Raw genomic sequence first — 26,341 nt, forward strand, 5'->3', positions numbered from 1 at the left:
AGCAGAGGCAACTGTGTATCAAGGACCTTCAGGCTCCAGGCAGGTGCTGGGCAAGTGTATAACTAGTTGTTGAGTCTCTGCATCCTGGTGAGAAAGAACCTAGTGTATAATTCCCATCTGGACCTCACTATAGTGCAGAGGACCTTCCCATTGTCCTCTCCATGGAAGTGAGGACGTTTGGTCAGTGTCTTTGAGTCACTAAGGTAAAGGAGTGGGATTTGTGAACTGACTCTGAAGTCTGTTTCTAGCCTTTTTTTTTTTTCGAGACAGGGATTCTCTGTGTAGCCCTGGCGGTCCTAGAACTCACTCTGTAGACCAGGCTGACCTCAAACTCAGGAATTCACCTGTCTCTGCGTCCCAAGTGCTGGGATTAAAGGCATGTGCCACCATGCCCGGCTACCAGCCATTTTTAAATTTGCCACACTGGTCTTTGCTTTGAACTAGTTTTTTGATCTCTAGCCCTGGTCAGGGTCCCCTGACCCTGTGTCAGGTTCCTGACCGTGTAGCATCGGTTTAATTCTTGCCTCCTTTCTCTTGTTGCCAACCATACATCTGCAAACACAATGATGACCTATGGAACTGAAATTGTCTATGAAGTTAAAAGTGCATCACTCTAGAAACATAGGAATGATCAGTGTCACCCATATTCTGGGGTGGGACCAGCCTGGATATGGCAGATACTGACATGCCATGCTTTTCAGAAGCTGGAGCCTCACTTGGCTTTCCTGCACCATGCCAAGGCCCTATTGCAGTGCTTCTTAACCTGTGGGTCATAACTAGCCGAAGACACGTATTTCTGATGGCCTTAGGAGCTGACACTGCTCAGCAGTACAATTATTGTTATGAAATAGCAACGAAAATAAATTTGTGGCTGGGGGTGCCTAAGACCATTGGAAATATGACCTCTTTCCTGTGGCTGTGACCCACAGGTTGAGAACTGCTGTTCTATTGTAACTCATAGGGTTTTCTGTGAAACAGTGTGGCCCACTCATACCAGGCAAGGGGACATTTCCTCAGGTTTCCCTCGCTGCCCAATGAATGGCAATGTCCATAAAATGTATAAACATAACCAATATCTCCCAAGTCCAATTAGTGCATGGAACCTTTACTGTTTTTTCTTACAAGGCCAGTTGGCCTGACTGTCCTACAGCAGCCTACAGGGCAATTGGTAGAGAACTGATTGGCAAGTTTAGTGACGTGGGGAATATTCTAACTCACTGTATCCATGGACATATTACAGGATGCTAGTATGCAGATTTTAGAAAATACAGATCTGGCACCAGTAATGTGAGTGTAATTTTCTGATTCTCTCCCCTTTCCGACATGAGCTGGGTCTCCAGCTCCAGAAAGAACAAAGAACATGCCTCGCACAATGCAGCCTGCGTTGGGGATCAACAGAGTACACATTAATCTGCAGACTCCTGGGAATCCCTTGGGACGGCTCACTTCACTTACACTCTGAAAAGGAGAAGAGCAAGCTGTCAAGACCATCTCAAATCCATCGCTCAGGAAGTGCAAATGGATTGAGGGTGTTTCATTGACTGCCGATTTCCTGGGGGTGGAGGATATGTATGCAAAGAGCAGGCATAAGGAAAAGTGCAATATCTGCCAAGCTCTGCTGCAGGGGAGCCGTGGTTCTGAGAACGTCTGCAGGGCTGGTCCCTGCACTGCTGGCCCCTGGAGGGTTTGGTACATCTGCATCAGGCAATTTATTCCGGACCGTCTGGGTGGACTGAGGTTCTCTGTAGATGATGGTGGATCAGATTGACTTCTCATTGCTGCTTTTAAAGACTTGGTACGGGCCGGGCGTGGTGGCGCACGCCTTTAATCCCAGCACTCGGGAGGCAGAGGCAGGCGGATTTCTGAGTTCAAGGCCAGCCTGGTCTACAAAGTGAGTGCCAGGACAGCCAGGACTACACAGAGAGACCCTGTCTCGAAAAAACCAAAAAAAAAAAAAAAAAAAAAAAAAAAAAAAAAAAAAAAAGACTTGGTACGGAATCTATCAACAATGTAACTGGCACGTCACTTGTTCATGTTGCTGGGCTCCAGGGCTCATTTACTGGGACAGCAGAGCTGTCAGCAGTCAGCTTTGCTTTTGACCACATTTTAGGTGACTGAGTTCCCGTGGGACTTGATACCTGAGCAGTGTGTCCTTCACACCACTCCCAGGGGGCAGAGCCTCTCCCAGTGGTGACTTTTATAGGGGAAGAGCCCCACAGGGCAGTACATAACATCTGTAAGTGCCTCAAGGCCCAGTGCTGCTAGTATCTGTATTAATATTCCTATCCCCACATTTCTGTGGAAGGCTCCATTAGCCCATATCCTAGAAAGAAGTGGCGTGGGGTTCTGCAAAGGGACCCCCCAAAGTAGCTCTGTCACTCTCTGCTTGTGGTAGATGGCAGATGAGCACAGAATTTGGGGGAGACAGTGGTTTAAAAATCTTTTTAAAAATTGAACTGGCTAGGAATTAAAAATGGATGGATTAGTTACATAGTTCCCATAGTTCCCTGAGGCAAGCAATCAGACTCCAGACTCAACTGTCTTCCAGCTGTGTGAGTGAGAAGAGGATTCCAGAAGCCAGCTCTGCCCACCTTCTAATCTCCAGTCGCAGCACCCGAAGGCACTCCACTAAGTACATCCCCACAGTTAGTTCTCTCCTGTTCCAAGCCAGTGTTTTTTATGCTTCCTGCCTGATCTGTGTAACTGGTGTTAAAAATACTAGCTGCTCTGTTTTCAGAAAGAATTTAACATAACCAAACTCTCTTACACATTAGATCAGTTTTTCTTGGCTCTAAACATCTCTTCTTCAAGTCTGAAATTCCCAACTCTTGTTTTGTTTTGTTTTGTTTTACCTTAGCCCCCAGAGTCCCCTGAGAAACTAGCAACAACACAATCACAATGACACAAAGCACCTGGTGGACAAGGCTGTGCTGTTATTCCCAGCCCTAGGTTTTGCTGGGTTGGTCCTCAATGAATTGGCGGATACTTAGTGGATAAATTCTATCTCGTTCCTTTGTTCTCAGCTCATTATTTCTCCTCTTTATTTAGCATTCTTGGAGAATGTGCAGCCTACCTCACTGGACTGAACCAATGGTTCTCACAATGTGGCTTCATCAGTCGAGACTGGGGGGACTCTACATAGCACTTCCAGTACTTACATAAGTTTGAACTATCACGATCCTCATGGAAACACCTACATAGGCAGGCAGGAGAACAGGCTGACTGCCCTTCACATAAAAGCCCTTCACAAAAGCCACCTGCAGGCAGATACCTACTTGTGTCCATACATGACAATCTCAGTACTTATTAAAGAGTATTTTCTTTCATTTTTTTAAAAAAATATTTATTTATTTTATGTAAATACACTGTCTTCAGACACACTAGAAGAGGGCACTGGATCCCATTACAGATGGTTGTGAGCCACCATCTGTTTGCTGGGAATTGAACTCAGGACCTTTGGAACAGCAGTCAGTGTTCATGACTGCTGAGCCATCTCTCCATCCCCTAATTACTATTTTCAACACTCCATTTAGTCCCTTACCAATCCCATGAGGCAGAACCATATCACAGATCTAAACACCGAGGCTAGAGAGGCTGAAAGAAGGCAGTTCTGCTGTATGCTCTCCGCCCCTCACCCCTGTCCCACCCCCTACTGTCCTGCCTCTTTGCATTAATCTTTCACCCTTTTAAAGGCTACTTCAAACTGATTTTGCTTGAAGCGAGTATGGGCAAGTTATTAATCTCTGTTTTTCAACCGTGTCCTAGTTAGTCAGGGATGATACAGCCCTGTGGAATGAGGGTGATAATTTCGTGTACCAATCTTTGGTCCCTCATTTCCTTGCAAATAAATCTACTGATATTATGGACTTTGAAGAAAAAAAAGTCTTATCAGTAGATGGTCGATTTTTATGCAGCAGGAAGTGAAAAGCCAGAGTGTGCATGTGTATGGTGTTTATAAATGTCATCGACTAAAACTCAAGACGTTAAATTAATCTGGAAGAGACTTAATGATGTATGTGATGATTATGTTGCACGGCACTTAAGGCGTCAGTGAGGAGCATCCTACAGAAACGAGTGTCACTGGTGTGAATTTACATAGGTTTTCTTTGATAATGTTGTTATCCAACACTATCCAGCTATTCATATCGGTTTAAACCCAAGGGAGATTATTGGCCCTCACAATGGGAATATCCGGGGTGAATTCAGTGACTGATTCTCTCTGTACCCCAATGCAGGACTTCATATAGCTCAGACTGGCCCCCAACTCCTTATATTCTCAAGAATGACCTTGAACTTCTCTTCTTCCTGCCTCTATCTGCCAAATGCTTGGATTATGGGTGTGCACCACCGTTCACAGACTGAAATGTCTTTGGTCAAAGCAATTCAATTCTAGATGCAGAAAGGGGCACAAGTGTTATAGGAAAGAAAAGGCAAAGGTGAGACAAAGTGTAGTCAGAGTAGAATTCAAATGTCCTAGCATGTCTGATTTTAATTAGGAAGGAGAAAAAGGAGGCAGGGTTAAGTGTGACGATGTCAGATCCAGAGCACAGTAGATGATTACGGTTCATAACAAATTGCTGAGTATTTTAGAGAAGGTAGCAGAGAGGATCTTTCATGTTTCCAATACAAGAAAAGGATACATAGTTGAAGTTACGAACATCTAATACCTGGATATTACACATTGCAGCTGTATAGTGAAATGTTACACTCTAATCCACTGATACCTACAACTATGACATGTCTAAATATCAAAATACAGATAGTTTTTTTTAGAAGGAGGCAGGAAAGAAAATAACACACAAAAGTAACAGAAGAATTCTGAAGACCAAAGGCAGAAACAAACTCTCCTGGCTTCCCAAATTTGCTGATATTAGCTCAGTAGCCTGAACAAGGAGAATGGCCCTAGACTCTTCTTAGTGGAAATTCTGTTGTACTGGTTCTTTCAAGGCTTTTTAGTTTATGGAATGAAAATTCAGGCTTATAAACTCAGTGATAGCTCCTCTTCTCTGAGGATTGTCAGGAGTCTGAACAATCACTGCTGAATGGTATCATTATTCCAATTAATGAGAATTACAGGTAGAAGACCACAGGAGAAGCCTGGCTCTCAGCTATACAAGGTTCCTCCTAACGTTTCTTAAGGAAATCAGACTTTAATTTCTTTGCTGTTGTAATCTGCGATTTTGCAAAGCAGACTTCAGAGTATCTTGAATTTGAATCAAGAAGAGAGAGAGAGAGAGAGAGAGAGAGAGAGAGAGAGAGAGAGAGAGAGTGTGTGTTAGCTGTGGCTGGTAAGTCACAGAAGTAAGGGTATCTCCCACATTGGAGGTGTTGCTCCCCTCGGATCAACATTAACAGAATTGATTATTAGAGTTTGAAAGCTTTTTTATTTTTGAGAGGCTTGTCCTCAGGGCTATCTGCTCTGAGATGTGACCACATGGGTCAGACCCCTTAAGGTATTCTAAAGACTTCCCACTGAATCTGCAATACAAGGACCAAAAAGTGAGAATATAATTAAAAAATTTTTAAATTAATTAATTGACTGATTAATTAATTACAGTTCTAGGAATCAAACCCAGGGCCTCTCATATGCTGGCAAGTGATTTACCACTGAGTCACAGGATGGCTCCTTGTTTTTTTTTTTTTTTTTTTTTTTTTTTTTTTGTGATATTCACTCCTCAGTAGGAGAAAGAGTAGACGACATGTGGCAAATAGTGTTCTAAAAATAGCAATAAAAAGAAGCAGCACCAGGAAATTGTCCTAATCACCCTGTTTCCTATAGAAAAACGGAGGTGTTAGTGTCATGTCTGCACTGTGTAGCTGAGCAGTTATGAACAGTGATGACAGGAAGTGCTAGGAATGGCATGATGTGGACCAGCCGAGGATGGGGGGGGGGGGGGGGACAAAGAACAAAGTCCCTCTTACGTCTTTCATTAAAAAAAAAGAGATTTATTTATTTACTTATTTTATGTATATATGAGTACACTGTCACTGTCTTCAGACACACCAGAAGAGAGCAGCAGATCCCATTACAGATGGTTGTGAGCCACCATGTGGTTGCTGGGAATTTAACTCAGGACCTCTGGGAGAGCAGTCAGTGCTCTTAACCACTGAGCCATCTCCCCAGTCCTCCAGTTCTTTTCTTTTCTTCTTCTTCCTTTTTATTCTTTTAATATATATTTTTGAGAAATTTACACAATATATTTTGATTAGAGTTATCCTTTTCCCCCAACTCATTTCAGATCATCCCCCACATCCTGACACTCAAACTCCGATCCCCTCTCTTTAAAAACAAAGAAAAACAAACAGTACTCCCCCTCCCCTCAAAAACCAAAACACTGTGGAGTCCAGTTTGTGTCAGCTACTCCTAGGCCTGGAGCCTGCCCTGGAGTGTGGTGGATATACCAGTTGTAGCTCCACTGAAGAAACGAACCTTTCTGCTCACTGCAGCAATCTAATGCCAACAGCTCCTTCACTAGGGATGGGACTCCATGCCCACTTGTGCCCCGCTCTGCTGATATTTTGTCTGGCTTTAGCTTGGGCAGGTCCATGTCTATCACAGTCTCTGTGCATCTACCTGTCTTACTGTGTCTGGAAAACCCTGTTTCCTTGTGGTCCTCTCCTACCACCTCTGACATTTACAGTCTTTCCACTTCCTCTTTCACATAGATAGATTCCCTGAGCCTTGAGGTCAGGGCTGCGATATAGACGTTCCATTTAGGACTGAGTGCTCCAAAGGCTTTCTCTTGTCTCTGCACATTGTTCGTGTGTGTGTGTGTGTGTGTGTGTGTGTGTTTAGTTTCCATCTGTAAGAAGAAGCTTCTTGCCAGGTGGTGGTGGCACACGCCTTTAATCCCAGCACTTGGGAGACAGAGGCAGGCAGATTTCTGAGTTCGAGGCCAGCCTGGTCTACAGAGTGAGTTCCAGCTCAGCCAGCGCTACACAGAGAAACCCTATCTCGAAAAAAACAAACAAACAAAAAAAAAACAAAAAAAAGAAGAAGTTTCTCTAACATGGGCTGAGCATTGGTCTATGGGCATAGCAGTGTATCTTTAGGAGTGATTTTTATTCCATGTCTCTTTGACAGAGTCATAGTAGTAAGTCCTTGTCCCTAGTGTCCCTGGCCTATACAGCTCAGGTTCTTGGCCTCATCAGTGTTGGGGATGGCTTCTGTCTCATGGAGAAGGACTTGCATTCAATAGAATGTGGCTGTTTATATTCCCGTAATAATCATGGTACAATGTATCAGAAATCCTAGTGCTTAACTTTGAGGTATCATGTACAATGGAACCAAAGATTAACATCTAAGAGGTGTTGGCTGTGCTCTCAGATAAAAATAGTCATGGCTTCATGAACACGTAAGACTCTTTACTGCAGTCATGGCAGTCATATATTAACAAGCAGCATCCCAGTGTCGGAACCGAACCATGGAGTCCTTGTATATAGCTCATTGCCCTTGGGCCAGCGAGCTAGCTCAGTAGATGAGGACATTTGCCATCAAGGCTAAAGATCTAAGTTTGATGTCAGGGATCCAGACTTGGGGGCAGGGTGGGGCGAGAAAGGAACTGATTCCTAGCAGATGTCTTCTCAGGTAGACATGTGTAACTTACATGTATGTGTACACATACAATGGAAAGCTCATTGCTCTTGGCCTTAGTTTCTATTTTTCACATGTTTTCCAAATCCAAGAGCCTTGCTAGTGCCAGCAATCTAGAGCTAGATCTCTGAAGCTGACTGGTCTTATCAAGAAGCTGATTTTCCCATGACAAAGGCCACCACTGGCGACCATGAAGATCTGAGGCTCCCCATAGAACCTCCTTCAGACAGATGCACTTGAGGCCTGGAGACAGACAAGGGATGAGTCTGCCCTCTTACTACTCTATCCCAAAGCCATAGAAAAGGACAGTGATGACAGAAAATGAAGTGAGAGGCAGCTCTGGAGACAGTGACGTAATCTGTCATCAGGGAGATTTGGGTCAATCAAGTCTTCAGCAAGGGAAACCAGCCTACAACATTTGCATAGGGTGAGTCATTCTTGCTCCACCTTGAGCCAACAGTGGCAGGTTCCTTCCATTTCTCATTATGCACTCACAATGTGCTAGGTGACTTGGCTAGGAATGCTCCCTCGAACTTGACACTGCCCATTGTCTTCTTTTTTCATTGTCCTTGTGCGGGTTGGGAGGGGGTGAGGTGGGCAGGGATGCCCTTAAATTGTGCTTCCATGAGACTCAGCAGTTTCTTTTGACTGACTGACTACCTAGCAGTCTAAAGATCAGAAGGTAAACTCTATGTGCCTTGTCTTGATTGGTAACCATATTTGGCTACAGACGATTTTGTCAATGCGCTATGTTCACTGTTAATCTAACTGCTACCAAGACCCATTTTTCTGGCCTTAAAGTAGACCAAAAGTTTGGGGTGTGTGTGTGTGTGTGTGTGTGTGTGTGTGTGTGTATGTGCATTCAGGTACACTTGTTCAGGAATGTGCATTCCATGTATGTCTGTATATTGGCTTGAAGACTGAAATCCAGTTTACTGAGAAGTAGAAACCTGCAGAATTAAAATATTCTTGAACTCCAGAGAAAAATGACCATGGGTATATAGCAGACAAGTATGAATACAGTGGTTCTGGGGGTCAGAGGTCAGGGAGATGACTTAGTGGGTCAAACAACAGGCCACATAAACCTGATGACATGAGTTCAATCCCTGGAGCCTACTTAAAAAACTGCATGTGGTGTCTCCCAGCACAGCATTCCTGTGCCAAGATGAAAGGGTAGAGCCAGGAGTGTTGGCCAAGAGCTCATGGGCCAGCTAGCCTGGAGAAGGATGCACAGCTGTAGAGACTCAGGCTCAAACAAGGTATAAATTGAGAACTAATTTCAAAAAGGTATCCTTTGTCCTTCATACACTGGAACCCACATGCCTGCCCCTGTATGTGCACACCCACAGATTTATGAAGTAAGAAGGTGTTTTTAAGCCGAGAGATGGCTTTCTGTTTTGTGTAAAGATGAATATTTGGCCGGAGCTTTTCCTTCTTCTTCCTTGTAGATTTTCAATTATGTTCAGTTTTAAGTACCTGATCTTTTAGAGTCCCTGTCTGCTGCTTCTGGTTAAGTCTTTGTTTTGGAACAGTCTATGTTTCCCGGATGTGCTAGTGGTAAGGGAGGGAGCAGGGCTCATGTTATGGGCAAATCCTCGGGCCACTCTTTTGCCTACTCTGCCTTCTCTAAGTGATTGAAAAGCGTACTTGACACACATTCCCTTTCTAGAGATCAAGCCATAATTAAATCCAGGAAACCTTGCTGACGGTGGAGCCCGCAGGTGTTAGATTTGCTATTTGTTCTTGCAAAAGCCCACAGTTCTGGATTGTATGTGGCTGACACTGGCAGGGCCAGTTAAGGTGACTCTGAAATGTTTGTTCTGCCTGCCGTTCATTTTGTTTGGTGAAAATGAAAGCCTGCCAGCAGAGTGGAGCTGCTTGGAATACAGATGTAGGCATTTTCTTACAAAACTCAAGAAGACTAAAGGTTAGTTCCCTACTGGGCCAACAAATAAGAAACCATCACTGAGCAGTTAAGAATAGGTAAATACAAACGGCTCTTCCAAGGGGGAGATGTCTGGTGGGATGCCTGTGTGGAACGCAGACTTAACAGCTTCATCAAAGAGAATGTGTTAAATGCTCATTAACTAAATGTACAAATGATTCCCAATTGGGAGGTGTTACAAACAACAGAGGAAACACACACACACACACACACACACACACTAATTACATGCATGTGTGCACACAAAGCAGGAAATGCAGTAAACGTTGGCTTGGCAAACAAACCTGAGATTAAATCATCATAAATATAGACAGCAGCGGCATATGCTCCCTCCAGAATTAAGTTGAGAATTCTTGAATGGCAAGATTCAGGATTGGCAGGATGGCTCAGTGGCACTTGTTGAGGTTTGGTCTTTTGTTATGTATTGTAATGTTAAATACTGACCCCCTCCCGCCCCCCCACACACAAGACAAGGACAAAAGAGAAACTGCAAGCAGACCCAAGCAATGCTATGTAACTTTCTTCCCCGACTGGCGAATAAAGATGCCTGCAGCCTATAGTTGGGCAGAAGAGAGATAGGCAGGGTTTGGGTTCCTGGGCTTGGGGTCTGAGGAGGACCACAGGGGAAGAGAGAGAATGGAGAGAGGAAGATGCCATGGAGTAGGTGAGTCATGAAAACATGGCCATGAGGGCTGGCCAATTGGAGTGAAGAGCAGCCCAGATGGAACATGACAAGTTATAATGGGGTTATTAGTGGGGAAGTAGATTCTAATAGTTGAAAGGATAGATACCTGTCCAGCTCTAGTGCTGATGAAGGCTTATTATAATATAAAGGTTTGTGTTTTTTATCTGGGAACTGAGTGATCAAAGAGAGAGGAGAAACACTGACTAAGATTAAATATCTACTACAACAGGTACTTGTTGCTAAGTCTTCAATTCGATATCCTGATCTCACAAGGTGAAAGGTAAGACCAGACTCTGACCTTCACACGAGAACTGTAGCTCATGTAGACTCAAGAGTGCCTGTACATACATATACTCATATACATGCACACACACATATGCATGCATATACACACATATACATGCATATACACACATACACATGTGAAAAGAAATAGCTATTCTTCACTTCTGATGAATGTTTTTGGGATTCTCCAAGGAAAGTTGTGGCTGAGGGGGCAGAGACACTAACATCTTCACACTTAGAGGGGAAAGTCTGGGGGTCCCCAACACCGTTACAACCATCATAGGAGAAGGCCTGATACTGACATGCCTCTAGACTCAAGATTTGTAACCAAAGTCCTTTATTTTCCAAGATTTTAAGGAGACAGCAGCCTATCCCATCCTCTGTAGTGGAGGGAAGGTAAACCTGGACCTGGATCACACTGGCACCCTTCATTGCCTCCCTGGTTCCCCAGAAGCCACTATGAAGGCTCCTTGAGGTTACTTTAGGTATTACATAGGTATCCTCAGGGAACTGGAGCATGACCAGGACCCTCTGTCTCATCCTGATACTGTCAGAGAGCTGGGACAAAAGCCAAACTTCTGTTCTCATCTCACCTCAGATGTGACTCTTTGGACTTTGTAGGCAGGCTCTTGGGCCAACACACACACACACACACACACACACACACACACACACACACACACACACAAAGCAGCCAGGTAATAGGCAGAGGCATGTGGAGGACTGGGTGACATAGTACCTGAGCTGAAGTTCTGTGTCTGCTGTTCAAGTCTTTGTACCTCACGGGATTATAGATCCCTGGTTAGCTTGGGGCTTTGCTATGGACTGAATTGGGCACCCTTCTAGATTTATATGTTGATGTGGAGAGAGGGTTTTAGAATGGGTGCTTGTGTCCAAATGAGGTCATCATAGTGGATTTCAAGTCAATGGGAATGGTGACTTTATAACATGACATTAGGACATGGTCACATGTAGGGAATGACACATGAGCATACAGGAAGAAAATGGCCTCCTCCAAGCCAAAAGGAAAGGCTCCAGAAATAACCAATCCTGTTGATATGTCATCTTAGACTTGCAGCCTCTGGGACGGGGAAAATAAATTCCTGTGAAATAAGTCATTCAGACCATGGATTTTCTACAGCAGTTTTATGTACTAATATAGGATTTTAAAAGAGGGGGGCATGAAGCAGAGACAAAGAGGTCTTTAATCCCATGATGCGGAGAAACATTTTAGAGGAATGATATATTCATTACAACCACAATGATGACGACAACAATGATGACGACGGTGACGATGACTACCACCACCACCACCACCACCACCACCACCATTGCTGCCAATGCCGTCACCACTGATGCCCAAACAGGGACTTATGTATCCCATACTGGCTTCAAATTGCTACATAAAGAGGATTACATTGAACTTCTGATTGTCCTGCCTACACCTCTAGGGTGCTGGTATTGTAGGTATATAATACCATGTGGTGCTGGGGATCTTTATTGCTTGCTAAGCAAGCACACTTATCAACTAGGCACACCCTTTAGTTCAAGGATCGATCCTTTAGGAAGGATTCAGTCTTGATTTATGATATAAGAAAGTTCACGAGCACTGTCTATGCCTAGGTAGTGCAAAAGTTCCTCTCGAAGCCAAATTTCAACTCTAACAAACAGGACCTATTCAATCTCTAACACACACAGGCAACTTGAGGTTATAGTAATTCAGGGAGAATCTGGGACACCTGCTTGTTACAGGTCACCAGATCTCAAGTCCAGACGTCTGGCCACCCTCATTTTTTGAAGGCTGTACCGAGAATTGGTAGAGCTGCTTTGATCACGTGGTTGAGCACAGTACAAGCCGGGCCAGGATTGCTAGCCTGACATGCTTAGAACATTTCATTTTCACCTAAAAGTAAAGTCGGGGCTGAGCGGATGGCTCAACCTGTAAAGAGTTCATCCTGTAAGGGTGAGCACCATACTTCGGATCTCCAGCACCCACATAGAAGTTTGGTGGGTACAGTGGCCCATTTGTAGTCCCAGTGTCAGGATGTGGAGAGCAAGCTGGCTACCCAGTCTGACTAAATCACTGAGCTCTGGCCTCTATGTTAAGGTGGAGACAAGAGCAGACACCCAGTGGCAACCTCTACTGTCTGAACTTGTACCTGCATACATATGCACATACATCTGTACCTGCACAGGTGTGTATACCTACATGTATCACACACATGTGAAAGTGTACTTGTACATAGGAATACCACATGCACATACATACATACATGCTTTAAAAATGAAAATAAAGCTAGGGTCAAAATCTTTTATTGGAACTATCAATGAAACTCTATGCATGGACCATATATATGGAACCATCATCGATGAAACCCCACACGGACATTGCATATAGATCTCCTTGAAATGTGTGGAAATTTATGGGAAGGATAAAAAGATATAACCTCTCATAGATTTTGGATAAATAGCATGGGTGATATAAATGTGTTTCTTGAAAAGCCTTGTAGAGTTCTCTTGATATGACTCTGGAGAATGAGTGGCTTGTGTGTGTGTGTGTGTGTGTAATACCCAGAGGTCACACTCAGTGCTGGGTGAGAATCTCTCTGTTTTGTCAGGTCTGAGGAAAGAACCCAGGGCTTGCAAATGGTAGGCAAGAACATTCCCAATGGGCTACACCCCAGAACTCCTATCATCTAAGAACAAGGCTGGATGTTCAAATTCTAGTCCTTAGAATAACAACACCCCCCTCTGAGAACAGTTTAGATGACTTGCTTCCTTTCGAGTGGAGGGAGGTGAGCTCTGGGAGGCCCACAGCGGCTCTCCCTGTGCATGTGGTGTCTTTGCTAAGTTGTGTTCTGGCCATGAACTTGGCCATTTACTCATCTAATCTAAACAGTCTAGTATTAAATATTAAATAAACTTTACAACAACCCATCTTGGAAAAAAAAGGTTTACTTAGCCTTAAAAATGTTCATGCCAGTTGTGTGAGAGGCTCTACTTCAGGGACTGCACTGGAGAAAATAATCTGAATTGAGGACCTGGAAGTTCATCGGTAGCGTTATTTGCAATTTTTCAAATTGGAAATAACTTTTAAAGATACAACAAAGAAGAAGGACTAGGGAAAATTATGTTACTTCTATTACACAGACTTCAAAAAAGATGCTTACAAAGCGGTCTTAGTGGTACAAGGAGCATTTGATAAAATTTTAAATAGAAAATCAGAATATTAAATTATGCATAAAACAAGACTTCAAAGTCCTGGAAAAGACTGAAGGAAAAAAAAAAAGGAGCAGAAGAAAATACAGCAAGTAGGAAGTATCCCTGGGTTTGTAATTACAGCTTTTTCTTGTGTCCAAGTTTTTGTTTGTTTTGCAAGGTTGGGGATCAAAGACCAAAGTCAGGGCCTTGGTCATGCTGCGTAGGCTATGGTGAGCTAAGCACCCAGCCCCTGAAAGTTTCCATCTTTATACATGTGAGCATGTAACTCTTTTACGAACTGGAAAGATGATTAAAAAACAGCTTGGCTATTGGTTCTTGTCATTAAAACACCCCAGGTAGGTTTTCCTTTTATTGTTGAGCAGGGTGGCCTCTGCCTCTCCACCCAAGCAGCTGGTGCACTTTGCTGCTAAGCTGTAGAGTTATGGGCGGGCATTTGGAAGTTCCTGGTCTCTTGTATGCATTTTTACTGTGGATATTTCCTGATACAGATGACACCGCTCCAACTATTTTCTGTTTCCTGTACTTCCCCATCAATGGGGAAGCACCTCATTGGCTCAGTGTGAAATCTGAATAGACACACATGCTCTAAGCAGGCAGTGTTCTTGCTCATCTGTGTATACTGGTGCAATGTGATGACCACAGGTTTCCCTTGTGACCATGTGTGTGTGAGTGTTCATGCAGACACGTGCACACAAACACACACATGCACACTCACCACCCTGCCACTCCGCCCACCTCCTGCCCAGCTAGAGCTCTGTGGAAGGCAGGCATGTGGCAGGAGTCCGTGGCAGCTGTCTCAGAACCCAGGTGGCTTCAGGGTGAGTATCACAGCTGCTGTGGGGGCTGGGGATGGGAATGGGAGTGTGGCGTGAGGAAGATGGCCTTGACCTCCAGTTACCTCTGTCCACTCAGCCATTCAAAAGGTAAGTAACTACTCTAAGGACCCATGATGTCTCAGGACAAGGAGGCCAGCAAGCTTGGTGGCAAGCAAGTGGCAATCTTGCTGGAGAGGACTGGGAGGCAGTGGGGAATCTCTCCAGGCATCCTTGGGATACGGGTCTTTGAAGGGTCCCTCCCCTTAGTCTTCTTTAGCAGAGAAAGAGGCTCAGAACCTGAGGTTGTAACAGGGACAAGTGAGCCTAGGACAAAAGGCCAGGCTTGAGCTGGACTTTGGAGAAGAGATACCACATTGGATAGGGTCTCTTTATACAGCTCTGGCTGTCTTTGAACCCCCTATGTGGCCTTGAATTCACAGATATCCACCTGTCTCAGCTTCCTGATTGCTATCCATCAAGCCACGTAGGGGTCTTATCTTAAATTTCACTGAACACACTTCACTATGCAAATATGTGATCTTATCAGGATGGTGGTCAAAGCGCCTCATAAACTTCTCCCCACATCAAGTGAGACAGCGCCCAGTGGTTCATCCCCTCCTGTACCACACATCTGTCTACCCCTCCTCTGACAACCATTCTTAACTCTTTCAGTTGCTTTTTGTTTATTTTTTATTCTGGCATTTTCTCATTTTTAAAGCATGAGCTTATTTTTGCTATTTCTTTGTCTCCCTATGGGGAACATATAGGTATTATCTACTGACCTGAAAAATAATTGCCTTTAGTTTTGGTTCAAGAACCAGGCAATGACCAGGTGGTGGTGGCACATGCCTTTAATTCCGGCACTTGAGACAGAGGCAGGTGGATTGATCTCTGTGAAGTTAGCCTGCTCTATGGATTGAGTTCCAGGACAGCCAGGGCTACACAAAGAGAAACCCTGTCTCAGAGAACAACCAGCCCATAATTCATTCTATAAGATAGAACTGAACATTCCTATGCATCGGATTCCTAAACTGTAAGCTGTTTATTTCTTCTCAGTACTGCAGATTGGAACTTGGAGCCTCACCACATGCACGCCAGGCAAGCTCCCTGCTGCTTAGGTGTGTCCCCAAAGTTCTTTTGACCTTTACAGGCAGGGTCTTACTAAGTGGTCCAGGTTGGTTTTGGGCTCCCTCCATAATCTAGGCAAGCCCAGCCTGTCTGTCAAGTCACAAGGACTGCAGGTCTGCTGCACTGGGCCCAGCTTACAAGTGATAGTTAATCATCCATCTTGCTCTCCCCGTCATTTTCCTTCTTCTGTTCTCACTGTATTACGTCAATACCGTTGACAGGCAGAAGCTGCAGGCGGGACTTGAACGGCACACTGTCTATTGGTAAAGATGTCTAGGCTCAGTTAAGGTCTGAGGACTTCTGGGAGGGAAGGGGCCTGGGACAGCTTTAGACTGTAGTGAGATTCTGAGGAATTCAGTCACTCTCAAGGGAGATTCAAAACAGAGCCACGTGATGTTCTGGGTGGGACCAGCTAGCTGCTCATTTCTCTTCTTGCTATGCTCAGATAGTGTTGTTTTCTGTGAGGACAGCAGGGGACTGACTCAGTGTGACACACTCCTTAGTCAAGCCAGCCTCAGGACAAGAGGTTCTCAACCTGTGAGTCCTGAACCCTTTGGAGGTCCACATATCAGATATCCTGCATATTACAATTGATAACAGTATCACAATTACAGATATGAAGCAGAATTACAGATATGAAATAATTTTATGGTTGGGGTCACCACAATATGAGGAACTGTATTAAGCATTAGGGACACTGAGAGCCGCTGCTTTAAAGGCAGGTGAGAGCAGTGTGCCTTTATGGCTATCAGGTTTATATTTGTATATTTTTATAACTTTAGGATCTGTTCCTATTAAGGGCTTTACCTTAGTATATGCTATAAACAGATTTTATACTGTTTTATTTCTTGGAGTTTCCTTTTGTATTTAGAAATTTGTGTGTGTGTGTGTGTGTGTGTGATGCCCCCCTCAATTGCTCTCCACTTTCCTTCATTTATTTTTGGATATTCTTTTCTTCATCTGTATCTCCTTCAATTTCTTTCATCAGTGTCTTGCTTCTCCATTTTTTTCTTTTGGACAGGATTTCACATTAAACCCTTTAACTGGGAGTCCACAGATTGGACTGGCTGGCCAGTGAGCCCCAGGCACTTCCTGTCTCTGGCTCCTCAGTGCTGGGATTACACCCACACACTGTCACTGTTCCGACTGGTTTTTTTCCCCATGAGTGCTAGAGATCCAGTTTAGGCCTGCACACAAGCAAGGCAAGCATGTCGCACACTGAGCCACACTTCTGAGGAAGCACACCTCACGCTTCCCTGAGGACTTTCCTTCTAATTTGCTTGCTGTTGGGTTTGAAGTGCTGGGATGGAGTTTAGAGCCTCAGATGTGGGGACAAAGGCTCTACCACTGAGCCACATCCCTAGTCTTCTCTCATAATCTTATTGGACAGGGTCTTCCAGAAACTTCCAGGAGGAGATTAATGTTGTTGGTCTACTGAGGAAAGGTCTCAGACATCACCTGTCCTTATAATCCTGAGGTCACTGCTTCCTGGTGTCTCATCTTCCTGATGGAAGGGACTGCTGTTTGGATTCATGTTGCTGTGTGTCATTCTCTCTCTCTCTTTCTCTCTCTCTCTGTCTGTCTCCCTTCCTCCCTTCCTCCCTCTTCCTCCATTCCCTCCATTCCTTCCTTCCTCACTGTTTTTAGAAACTCCTTTTTCCTCTTTTTTGAAATTTCACAGTGATGTGTGGGTTTTTTGTTCGTTTTGTTTTTTGTTTCTTTGTTAGATGCTGGCAGTTAATTTAATAATAATAATGATAATGATAATATAACAATAATACCCCTTGCAACAAAGAGGAAGCCTTTCATCTCCTGGGTTGCTGGTGGGCAGGGAAGGCCAGGTTGGGTAAAAACTGTCTGAGTACTTGCTTCCTCCTTGGCTGCCTGAGGGTTGGCTGCCTTCTTGACGCAGTAACTAGTCGGACCTACTGACTCCTTCAAAGAAAACAAAAGCTACCTGTCTCTGATCCCAGGAATACAATAGTATCTAAGAAACAAACACACAAACAACCCAAGGAAACCCCCAAAACAAAATCAGGCAAATTAGACAAGACCATATTGGATACCATCTTTGAATTTGGATTCCGTACTCATCCTAGGGCTGGTGACACAACTGGCGTGGTGTATGCGATTCCTTGGATTATGTCAAGAACAATGAGCCCCCAAACACACTTAAGAGACATGGCCTGCACGGAGAGAAAAAGCACCCTCGATAAGCAATAGGGAACACAGAATAGAGAGGAAAGGTCAGGGGCACAAGCCATGCCGGGTTGGTGTTGGAAGGGCTGGACGGAGCATCTGTCTTGGCTGGAATCCTTTACTAAAACAAACAAACAAACAAACAAACAAACAAAAACCCCCCAAAGCACAAAAAAGACACCCCCAAACCAAAAAACTAAACTAAAAACTAAAAATGAATCCTGCCTAACATCACTTTTTGGAAGCTGAGTTCAGAAGATAGAGTTTCACTAATTTTGTAGCTAGTTTCAGGAAACAGGACAGTTTTGGGGTTCACCCTCCCCAGCTTTTCTGCGGTGATAGGAGCAGGTGGCTCAGCTTCTTGGCTACTCAGACAGGGCTGGGATGGTAACTGGAGCTGCACCTGGGATTCTAATTGCTTCCACCACAGACTTCCAAAGCTTCACACCCCTACCCCAATTTCAGCCCTCTCACATGCTCTGGCCCCCTTCCCTGCACCCCAACTCTACCTCCTCCTCTGAGACTTGTAAGGTTCTCCTTAGGAGTTTTTCAGACTCACCTAATTAGTTGCCACTGTGTCCCTCAAGCCGTTTTTACATTCCCCAATTTTGTTGGTATTCTTCGTTCTGTAACCCACTTCTGCCCCTCGCAGCATGATCGTGTGCTCAAGACGTCGCTGATAGTGCAAAGTCACTTCTGCGCTACTTATTTTGCTAACACACTTCAGGCCAGTCAATGTACTACCTCAAAGTCACTGAAAGCACACCTCCATTGTAGAGTGTGTTTAGAGAAAACCTCCTTATTCTTTTTTTTTAATTTCTAGATGTTTTTCTTCTTTGATGGGCCTCTAAACTAGTTTTTCTTTAATGTAACAAAGGCTTGCCATTCAAACAACATAAATAAAGCAATGCAATCAATGGAGTGACTATTGTGCTCTAGTTGCTAGAGTGTGTTTTGTAGTCAGTATGCCTCCTTTGAGGTTCAAGGAACCTTTTCAAGGTGGGCATCACACTCGTTTTTATGGAGAGGACTCCAGTTTATAAACTCCTCCTAGGACATTCTGATTTTCAAGAAATGAACAGCAGGCAAGGTGTTCAAAGGCTGGATTCAAACTGGTCATCTCACATCTAACCTGATTACTCTTTCTGGGGCACTTCGCTGTCAGTCCTAAAGAAGAGATGGATGTTAGGCAACAGTCTTTTGTGCATGCCAAGTGCTTCACGGGAGAATGACAGGTCCACCAAGGCAGAGACCGTATGCAGTTCTCCCATCACCATCTCCCAAGCATGAGAACAACGCTTGCCTTATTGGCTGACTAAATTGATTCTTTTTTTTTTTTAATCACGAATGGAGGGAGGTGAGGGGTGTCACCTCACTGAATGCTCAGAGCAAGTCCTTTGGTAGGAGGCTAGGAAACACGTTCTATAATCCTTGGGCTTTGTTTCCCAGGAGCCTTTACTTTCTAGGTGTGCTACCTACGTGCAGTCTGAGAATTATCCACAACAACCACCCATTCTCAGCTGTGCCATAGCTCAGGGTAACAGGCTCTAATGAGACAGTCAAGGAGCTGGCCTAAGGTAGGCCAGAATAACCCAGCAGTTATCTAACAAAATAGTGAGTGTCCAGTACATTTTATGCACCAGATATGGAGATTTTTATATTCATGGAATCTCTTTTTATTCTCACAAATGTCCCCCGACTCCTAGGTAGCCAGTTGGCTTCAGTTTAGTTTCTTAAATATCCCTTTGCCCAATGGAAGAGTTACTCAAAATTCAAGTCTGGTTGACAACTAGATTTCATTTTAATGTCTTATGCTTTCTTGTGTTTTGGGGCAGTTTAATGATGAGATGAACCAAACAAAATGGTTCTTGTTTAGGCACAACTAACTAGATTTGATATTTATGATAGGTATCTGTTGAATTTGTGGAAACTTATTCTTTTAAAGATCAGGATTCTTTCAAACACTCAAAAGTGCCTTTTTTTCTATCTGACCTACTTTTGGACAGATCAGCTCTTTTTATTCAGCGTATGGAAAGCCTTTTGACTGAGAATTTCAATTAAATTAAAATTTAATTTAATATTTATTTCTAGGACACTTGAACTGCTGCACACACACTCTGGAGGGCACTGAGTTCCCACCAATGGGCTTTAGGTTGGTTCTTCTGTGAAGCTGGGAAAGAAGACAATGCAAAGGAAGGGTTGGGCAAGTCCATCAACAGTTAACAGAGCCTCTTCTTCACTAGCATACACGGAGGCTACTGGGGCTTCTCTTATTCTCTGGTGTGTGTGTGTGTGTGTGTGTGTGTGTGTGTGTGTTCTCCTGATTGATATAGGATGTGATTTCACATTCTTTGAAGTCAGACATAAAAGAGAGCTCCTCTATGGATGTTTCAGAGTCACACTACCCTTTTTGGGAATGTTTCACACATTCTAACCCACCTATTCACCTAAACCCCACCCAAATCATCTGAGCGTCACGCTAATGACTTAACATAGGGATGGGAGAAACAGCCAGAGAATCAGATAGCCTTGGAAGGCTTTACGTAGAAGTACTTATAATATTAAATTATTAACTCTATAAATTCAGTAAAATATAAATTAAAATATTAACTTGAGACAGATGGAAAAAAGAGGGCCTACACAATACCTGTCTAACAGCATTGGGTCAGACTTTGGTTTTGGTTGAATGTGCTGACTCTGATAAAATGCCTATTTTTGATAGAAGACAATGAGATCAAGGGTTCAGAGCAATTTGAAGAGAAATTGGAGGTCAGAATTAAGCATAGGAATACTGGAACTTGGAGTTGGAGAGATGGATGGTCCAGTGGTTATGAGCACTGACTCTTCTTCCAGAGAACCCAGGTTCTATTCAAAGCACACTGCATCTCACAACAGGATGTAACTCCAGTTACAGGGATCTAATGCCCTCTTCTGGACTCTGTGGTTATTTAGCATGCAAATGTTGCACAGACATGCATGTAGGCAACACACACACACACACACACACACACAGACACACAAACTAAGATTTAGAAATAGAAAAGAATAACAGAATTATTTTAGAACATGAAACTGTCAAAACCTAATCTAGAAAACAGTCAGTGATCTCCTTCCTTCCTTCCTTCCTTCCTTCCTTCCTTCCTTCCTTCCTTCCTTAAGTCTAAGTAAAAACTGGGTTTTGAATAGTGTTGTATGGAGCCTAAGGGCAGAATGCTTGTCTGGCATGCAAGAGACTCTGGGTTTGAATTCTAATACTGTGGAAACTAGGCCCTCTGTTTTGTTGGTTTGTTTGTTTTGAGACGGGTATACCAGGCTGGTCTTGAACTCATAAAGTTCCTGAGTGCTGGGGCCATAGTTTGGCACTGCCATACCTGGCACAATTGTCTTTATGTTTATATTTGGGAAACAATGGGGTATGGATATATAATAGTATCTTTACAGTTTCAGAAAGAATGTTGAGACCTGTCTAGACACTGTTTGGGAGAGAGACTGCCTGCTTCTGATGTATGGAAAATTGAGCTCACCTCACTTCTCCCTCGGGTGATTCCAGGTTTCATTTCATTTTCTTTTGAGTGACAAGAGAGGTGCTGATAAAAGGCAGAGCCAGATGATTGACGTGTTACATCAACATGGTGATCCAATAGCACAGGAGAAGCATCCAAAGCCAGAGAGGCTGGTGTTCCTCTTGCTTCAAAGTTGGTGCCTGCCAGCCCAGACTCAGGTACATTGTTTACTTACATCCATCTTGCACCCGACAGGACTCAAACTCTTGGCCAATTCTTTCTGACTGATTATCACTTAATCCTTACAACAACACCTTGAAGGCAGGTGTCATTTCTGTTTTACAGGAAAAAAAAAAAAGAAAGAAACAAAGGAAGGCAAGGAAACCCCAAGGCCACTCCGCCGCAGGGCGGAAGACCAGAACTGGAGCCTGTTTATTGCATCTCTGCTGTCCCCTTTCTGCCCACATAGAGTAAGCAGTACACCGAAGAGGGACAAATTCTGACGGTCGCACACTCACGAGACTGCCATAAATGCTCGTTTGGAATTTTGCACAACCATCTCCCCAGCTTCCCACCAGTCTCTAAGGAAGGAGTCTTCCCTTCAGTATCCCATCCGTGCTCCCATCCTGAGTGCTCTCCTTCAGGTTATGCGTACATGGACTCTTGCATCAAGTATTTTCTTCACAGCAGGCATTGCAGTATGCTCTGAAGAAAGCCCCATCTTTAAGCAGTTTTGAGCACAGGAAAGTGACAATAGATATCACAGTCATGTGGGAATCTTAGTAGAAATGGGGCTTATGAGATGTCATAAGACTGCAGATGTAGAAAGAGAGGATTTTATAACTTTTCTGGGGATACATTTCTTCTAGAATTCTCCCTGCCCAGTCCAGTTTGGTCTTGAACTTTTGCTCCAGCTTCCTGAATGCTGGGATTAAAAGCATGCACCATTAAACCTGGTGGAATGATTTTAAAATATTCTATTTTATGTATATATATATGTGTATGTAATTTACGGCGTTATTACATTTATATGTATATATATTTATTATCTATAGTGTATGGATTTTGTTACATTTCTGTGTGTATATGCTCATGTTCATGTGTGAAGATAATAAGATAACTTGTAAGAATTGTTTTTCTCTCCTTTTAACACATGGTCCCAGAAACCTCAGGCTTGGCAGCACACACCCATACCTGCTGAGCCATCTCCCTGGCCCTGAGATTGATTTTAAATGGAGCCCTCAAACTTTTACATCAGTAGAGAAAACACCTGAAGCTGTGTACCAAGTTTTCTCAGAGGGGTCTGTGGTTCAGGGAGTAGAGACATCTTGGGACATCACATGGATGTTTTCATGATTTTGATGTTTGAGTGGAGCAAGGGTTGTCAGATCTTAGAAAGGGAAGAACATGGACCAGACAAAAGAAACCACAAGAGGAAAAGTACACACAAATAATTGGCTTGGACTCCAACCCAGGGGACTCTTCGAGGCAGTAGGGGATGGCAAAGTACCAAGACAAAGAGTTAGGGTTCAGACCAAGAACTAAGCAAGAATGTTCAAGACTAAGCAAGAATGGCAAGAATACTAAAAACATTCTCACAATTATTACTAGAGCTCATTGTAAAGTTTATTTTCTAATGCTGTTAGTCAAATGTTCGTTCTTTCTGTTCCTTTCCAGAAGTTTCTGGAAGATTCTATTTTAGGATAAATTTGCATTCTGCGCTTGAGCTCGGGGCTTGTTTCTGGGTGATAATGTGCTCTGAATTCCAAGTGTGGCTTTCAGAACTTCCAAGGAGCAAGGGCCTGTGAACCTGCATGGCGGCAGGGCTGGTTGGTGCCCTAATTGTAGAGCACCAAATGATGTTCCAAGAGGGGGCTGTGAGTAAAAAAAGAGGCTTGAGGGGAGGGGACACAGGCCACAGTGAAAACCCTGCTCATTCTGTTGGTGAGGAAAGAGGCAGTTGAAGAAGCCATTTTCTATGTAGCACTGTGGAAGCCTCTAGCATATCGCCTGAGTGTTATTCCCATGCCTCTACAGCTGCGAGACTTAACAAGAGGATTTACTAGGTTAGTTAGATCAAGACACAGGACTGGGATTGTGGTTTAGTTGGTACAGTGTGTGTGCCTCATACACAGACCCATAGACTCATTCTCCAGCACTGCATAATCTGCCTGGGGGCGGCGGGTGACAGAACAGGCCTATAACCCCAACACTCTGGAGAGGGTGGCGGCTATCAGAAGTTCAAGCTCATTCACAACCACATAGCTAATTGGAGGCTAGCCTGGGCTATAAGAGACCCTGCTTCAAAACACAAAACAAATTAGATTAAGTTGTGGGCATAATCATCTCTGTACAGCGAGCTGACCCGCATTCACTGTGCCTCTAGATTTTAAGGCACCTTCGCTAGTGGCCTTAGGTAGGTCAGGGATGGTTGTTCCATGCCTGACAGTCTTCCTTTCAGTCCGCATTGAGCAATCCATCTTCTCTACCCTCCAGTACAAACCCCAATGTGTTTGCTTCCTTCTCTAAAATAAAGCCTCTGTCTCTGGGGCATTAAGAGGGCATAGTCCCATGACACAGATTCCAGTCAAATTCTGGCATTCGAATAAACCTTCCCTTTTTCAAGAGCCAAGGCAACCAGTCGAGAGCAAGCAGTCTTTGGGCCCTGAGATGAGAACACCACCTGCCAACTGGGTTGTTCTGGCCTATTGTTTTTGGGACCAGGGAAACATAAGGAACAGAGGAGGTTTGTGTCGCTGGGATGCCTTTGATGAACACATCTGCACCAAGTTGAAAAAGGAAAATGGGCCAGGTCACTTTCCCCTCTCAGCTTTCCTTGGGGTTCCTGAACATTCTCACAGGGCAGGACTCATACAACAGAATGGTTATTTGGTCCAAATCATAACCACAGCACCGCGTACCTCCCCTACCATTTCTCTGACCCTTTTAATTACCTGTCCCCCCTATTCCTGACTTCTGGGGTTCCACTGTACCAAGGAATGTGGAAACCCACTCAAGCAGAGGCTTGTTAACTTCATGTATTTCTAGTGACATGTCTTCCCGAGACCTGGTCACCATACCAAATATTGCCCACTCTTGTTCAGAGACAGCAAATGGAGAGAGTACTAGTGTTAAAACGGTATATACGGAGTCTCAGCAACTGTGCATCCTGTAGCCTGACTTTCAGAGCTTTGTGCTTTTCTATTTCCTTTTAATTTTATTCCTTGGAGACACACACACACACACCATACATAATGCATATACACACATGTACCATATACATATGGAACACACACACACACACACACACTTCACACTCTTCAAAATATTGTTCTTGCAGAGAATACCCAGTTAACCAGAAAGCTGAGAAAGACACCATTTCAGTGAATTATCAGACAGTAAATGGTTACTCTGCAGGCCCCAGGTCCCCAGAGGCCTGTAATATGAAGTTCAGAGTCCCAGCCTTCATTCTTAGCATGTGTGGAAATCTTTTAAAATGATTTTGTAGATAAACGGAGGGTGGAAAAACTTTGGAGTTTTACAGTAAAAACTTCTCTTGGCTTACAAAATCTTTTTTTTTTTTTTAGAGCCCTAGAGAAAAATGAGTATCTGCATAATTAAATCAATGTATCGTGTATAATGAATATCAAGTCGCAAAAGAACGCAAACGCCTGGCAACACAGTTGGAGACGGAGGCTGCCTGACTCCTTGCAAGTTTGCTCAGTTTTTTCCTCACAGAACGCTCCCCCGCCCCACTGTCCTCTCATGTCTCACAGTGAGAAGGACACCAACCAGAACAATAAAACAAATATCTTAGAACTTGAAAATCCACAGCCTACGTACCCCGAAGTCTTGGTCCTCCATGGAGAGAGCTGCTCGTGGCTTAGCGAGCCATACGTTCAAATGATACTGGACTTCCTCTCTGACTCACGCATCCACAGCTCTGATGTAAGGCTCTTAGTGGGAAGCTGTTTTCAATTCAGGGCAGATGTGGGACACTCATGTAGCCCTTGAGCTTATGAACTTTAAAACAAATGGCCCGGAGGATGATAAGTCCAGAGGCGGCATCTGCTTCCTGAGGCCTCGCGGGGGCTCCTTCCAAACACTTAATGTATGACACTGTGACAGGAAAGCAAGCCTGGCTTATTAGGTTCTCAGCCTGTAAAGCGAAGGCTGCAAACATGCCTTAGAAACAAGCTTGCACATATATTTCAGAGCGCTTAACCAGACTTTCAGATGCATCAGGAGCGAACATCAGGGATCGAAACGCCCCTCCCTCCTGGGCCTCCAGGACGCTTTATACCGTTTGGCTCACTTGTGTTTAGTTTTTCCAAAAACTGAAATTGAATTGTTCTGGTTGTCTTTTCTTGGCTCATGAAAAGGAAGGGGGAGGGGGCTAGTCCAAGAGTTCCACAGAGAAACATCTAGAAATCCATTTAACATGGCAAGTTTAATGTTCTAGAATTAATGCTCTCAGGGCACAAACTGTCTCTATCTAAGCACACCTCCAAACACCTCCACCCCCATCCAGAGGCTGCTTTATGGTGTTGTCCCATCCTCCAGGTTTAACTCCACCCACACAAACTCTGTCTGGGGTTTACTATAACTTCATTCAGTTTAATAACCCTGAAAAGAAAGGTTATAAAAACATTAATTTTTGAAGGCATCTCAAGGGGAAATTTTTAATACTTTATTTTTTATTTTTTTAATTTTTTTTTGGTTTTTCGAGACAGGGTTTCTCTGTATAGCCCTGGCTGTCCTGGAACTCACTTTGTAGACCAGGCTGGCCTAGAACTCAGAAATCTGCCTACCTCTGCCTCCCGAGTGCTGGGATTAGAGGCGTGTGCCACCATGCCCAGCAATTTTTAATACTTTTAAAAATAACCCAACAAAATACAAGTTTCATAAAGTGCTTAAAAGTTGGTGTGTATTGTGTTTGGTTCACACAGATACGTCTATGTGTGA

The 26,341-nt window shown here is 43.9% G+C and overlaps 1 protein-coding gene across 1 annotated transcript in view; it reads right to left on the reverse strand.

Annotated features, from left to right (window-relative positions):
- Sash1 (SAM and SH3 domain containing 1) overlaps positions 1–25,300 on the reverse strand; it is a 224,507-nt gene extending 199,207 nt beyond the window's left edge. The window contains exon 1 of the mRNA XM_029482360.2: positions 25,220–25,300. Coding sequence (XP_029338220.1) covers positions 25,220–25,240 — 21 coding nt within the window. The 5' untranslated portion in view covers positions 25,241–25,300. The remainder of the gene's footprint in view (positions 1–25,219) is intronic.
- Between the last annotated feature and the right edge of the window lie 1,041 nt (positions 25,301–26,341).

Source organism: Mus caroli, unplaced genomic scaffold, assembly GCF_978045245.1.
Source record: "Mus caroli unplaced genomic scaffold, Mus_caroli_1 scaffold_9, whole genome shotgun sequence".
NCBI lineage: Eukaryota > Metazoa > Chordata > Mammalia > Rodentia > Muridae > Mus > Mus caroli.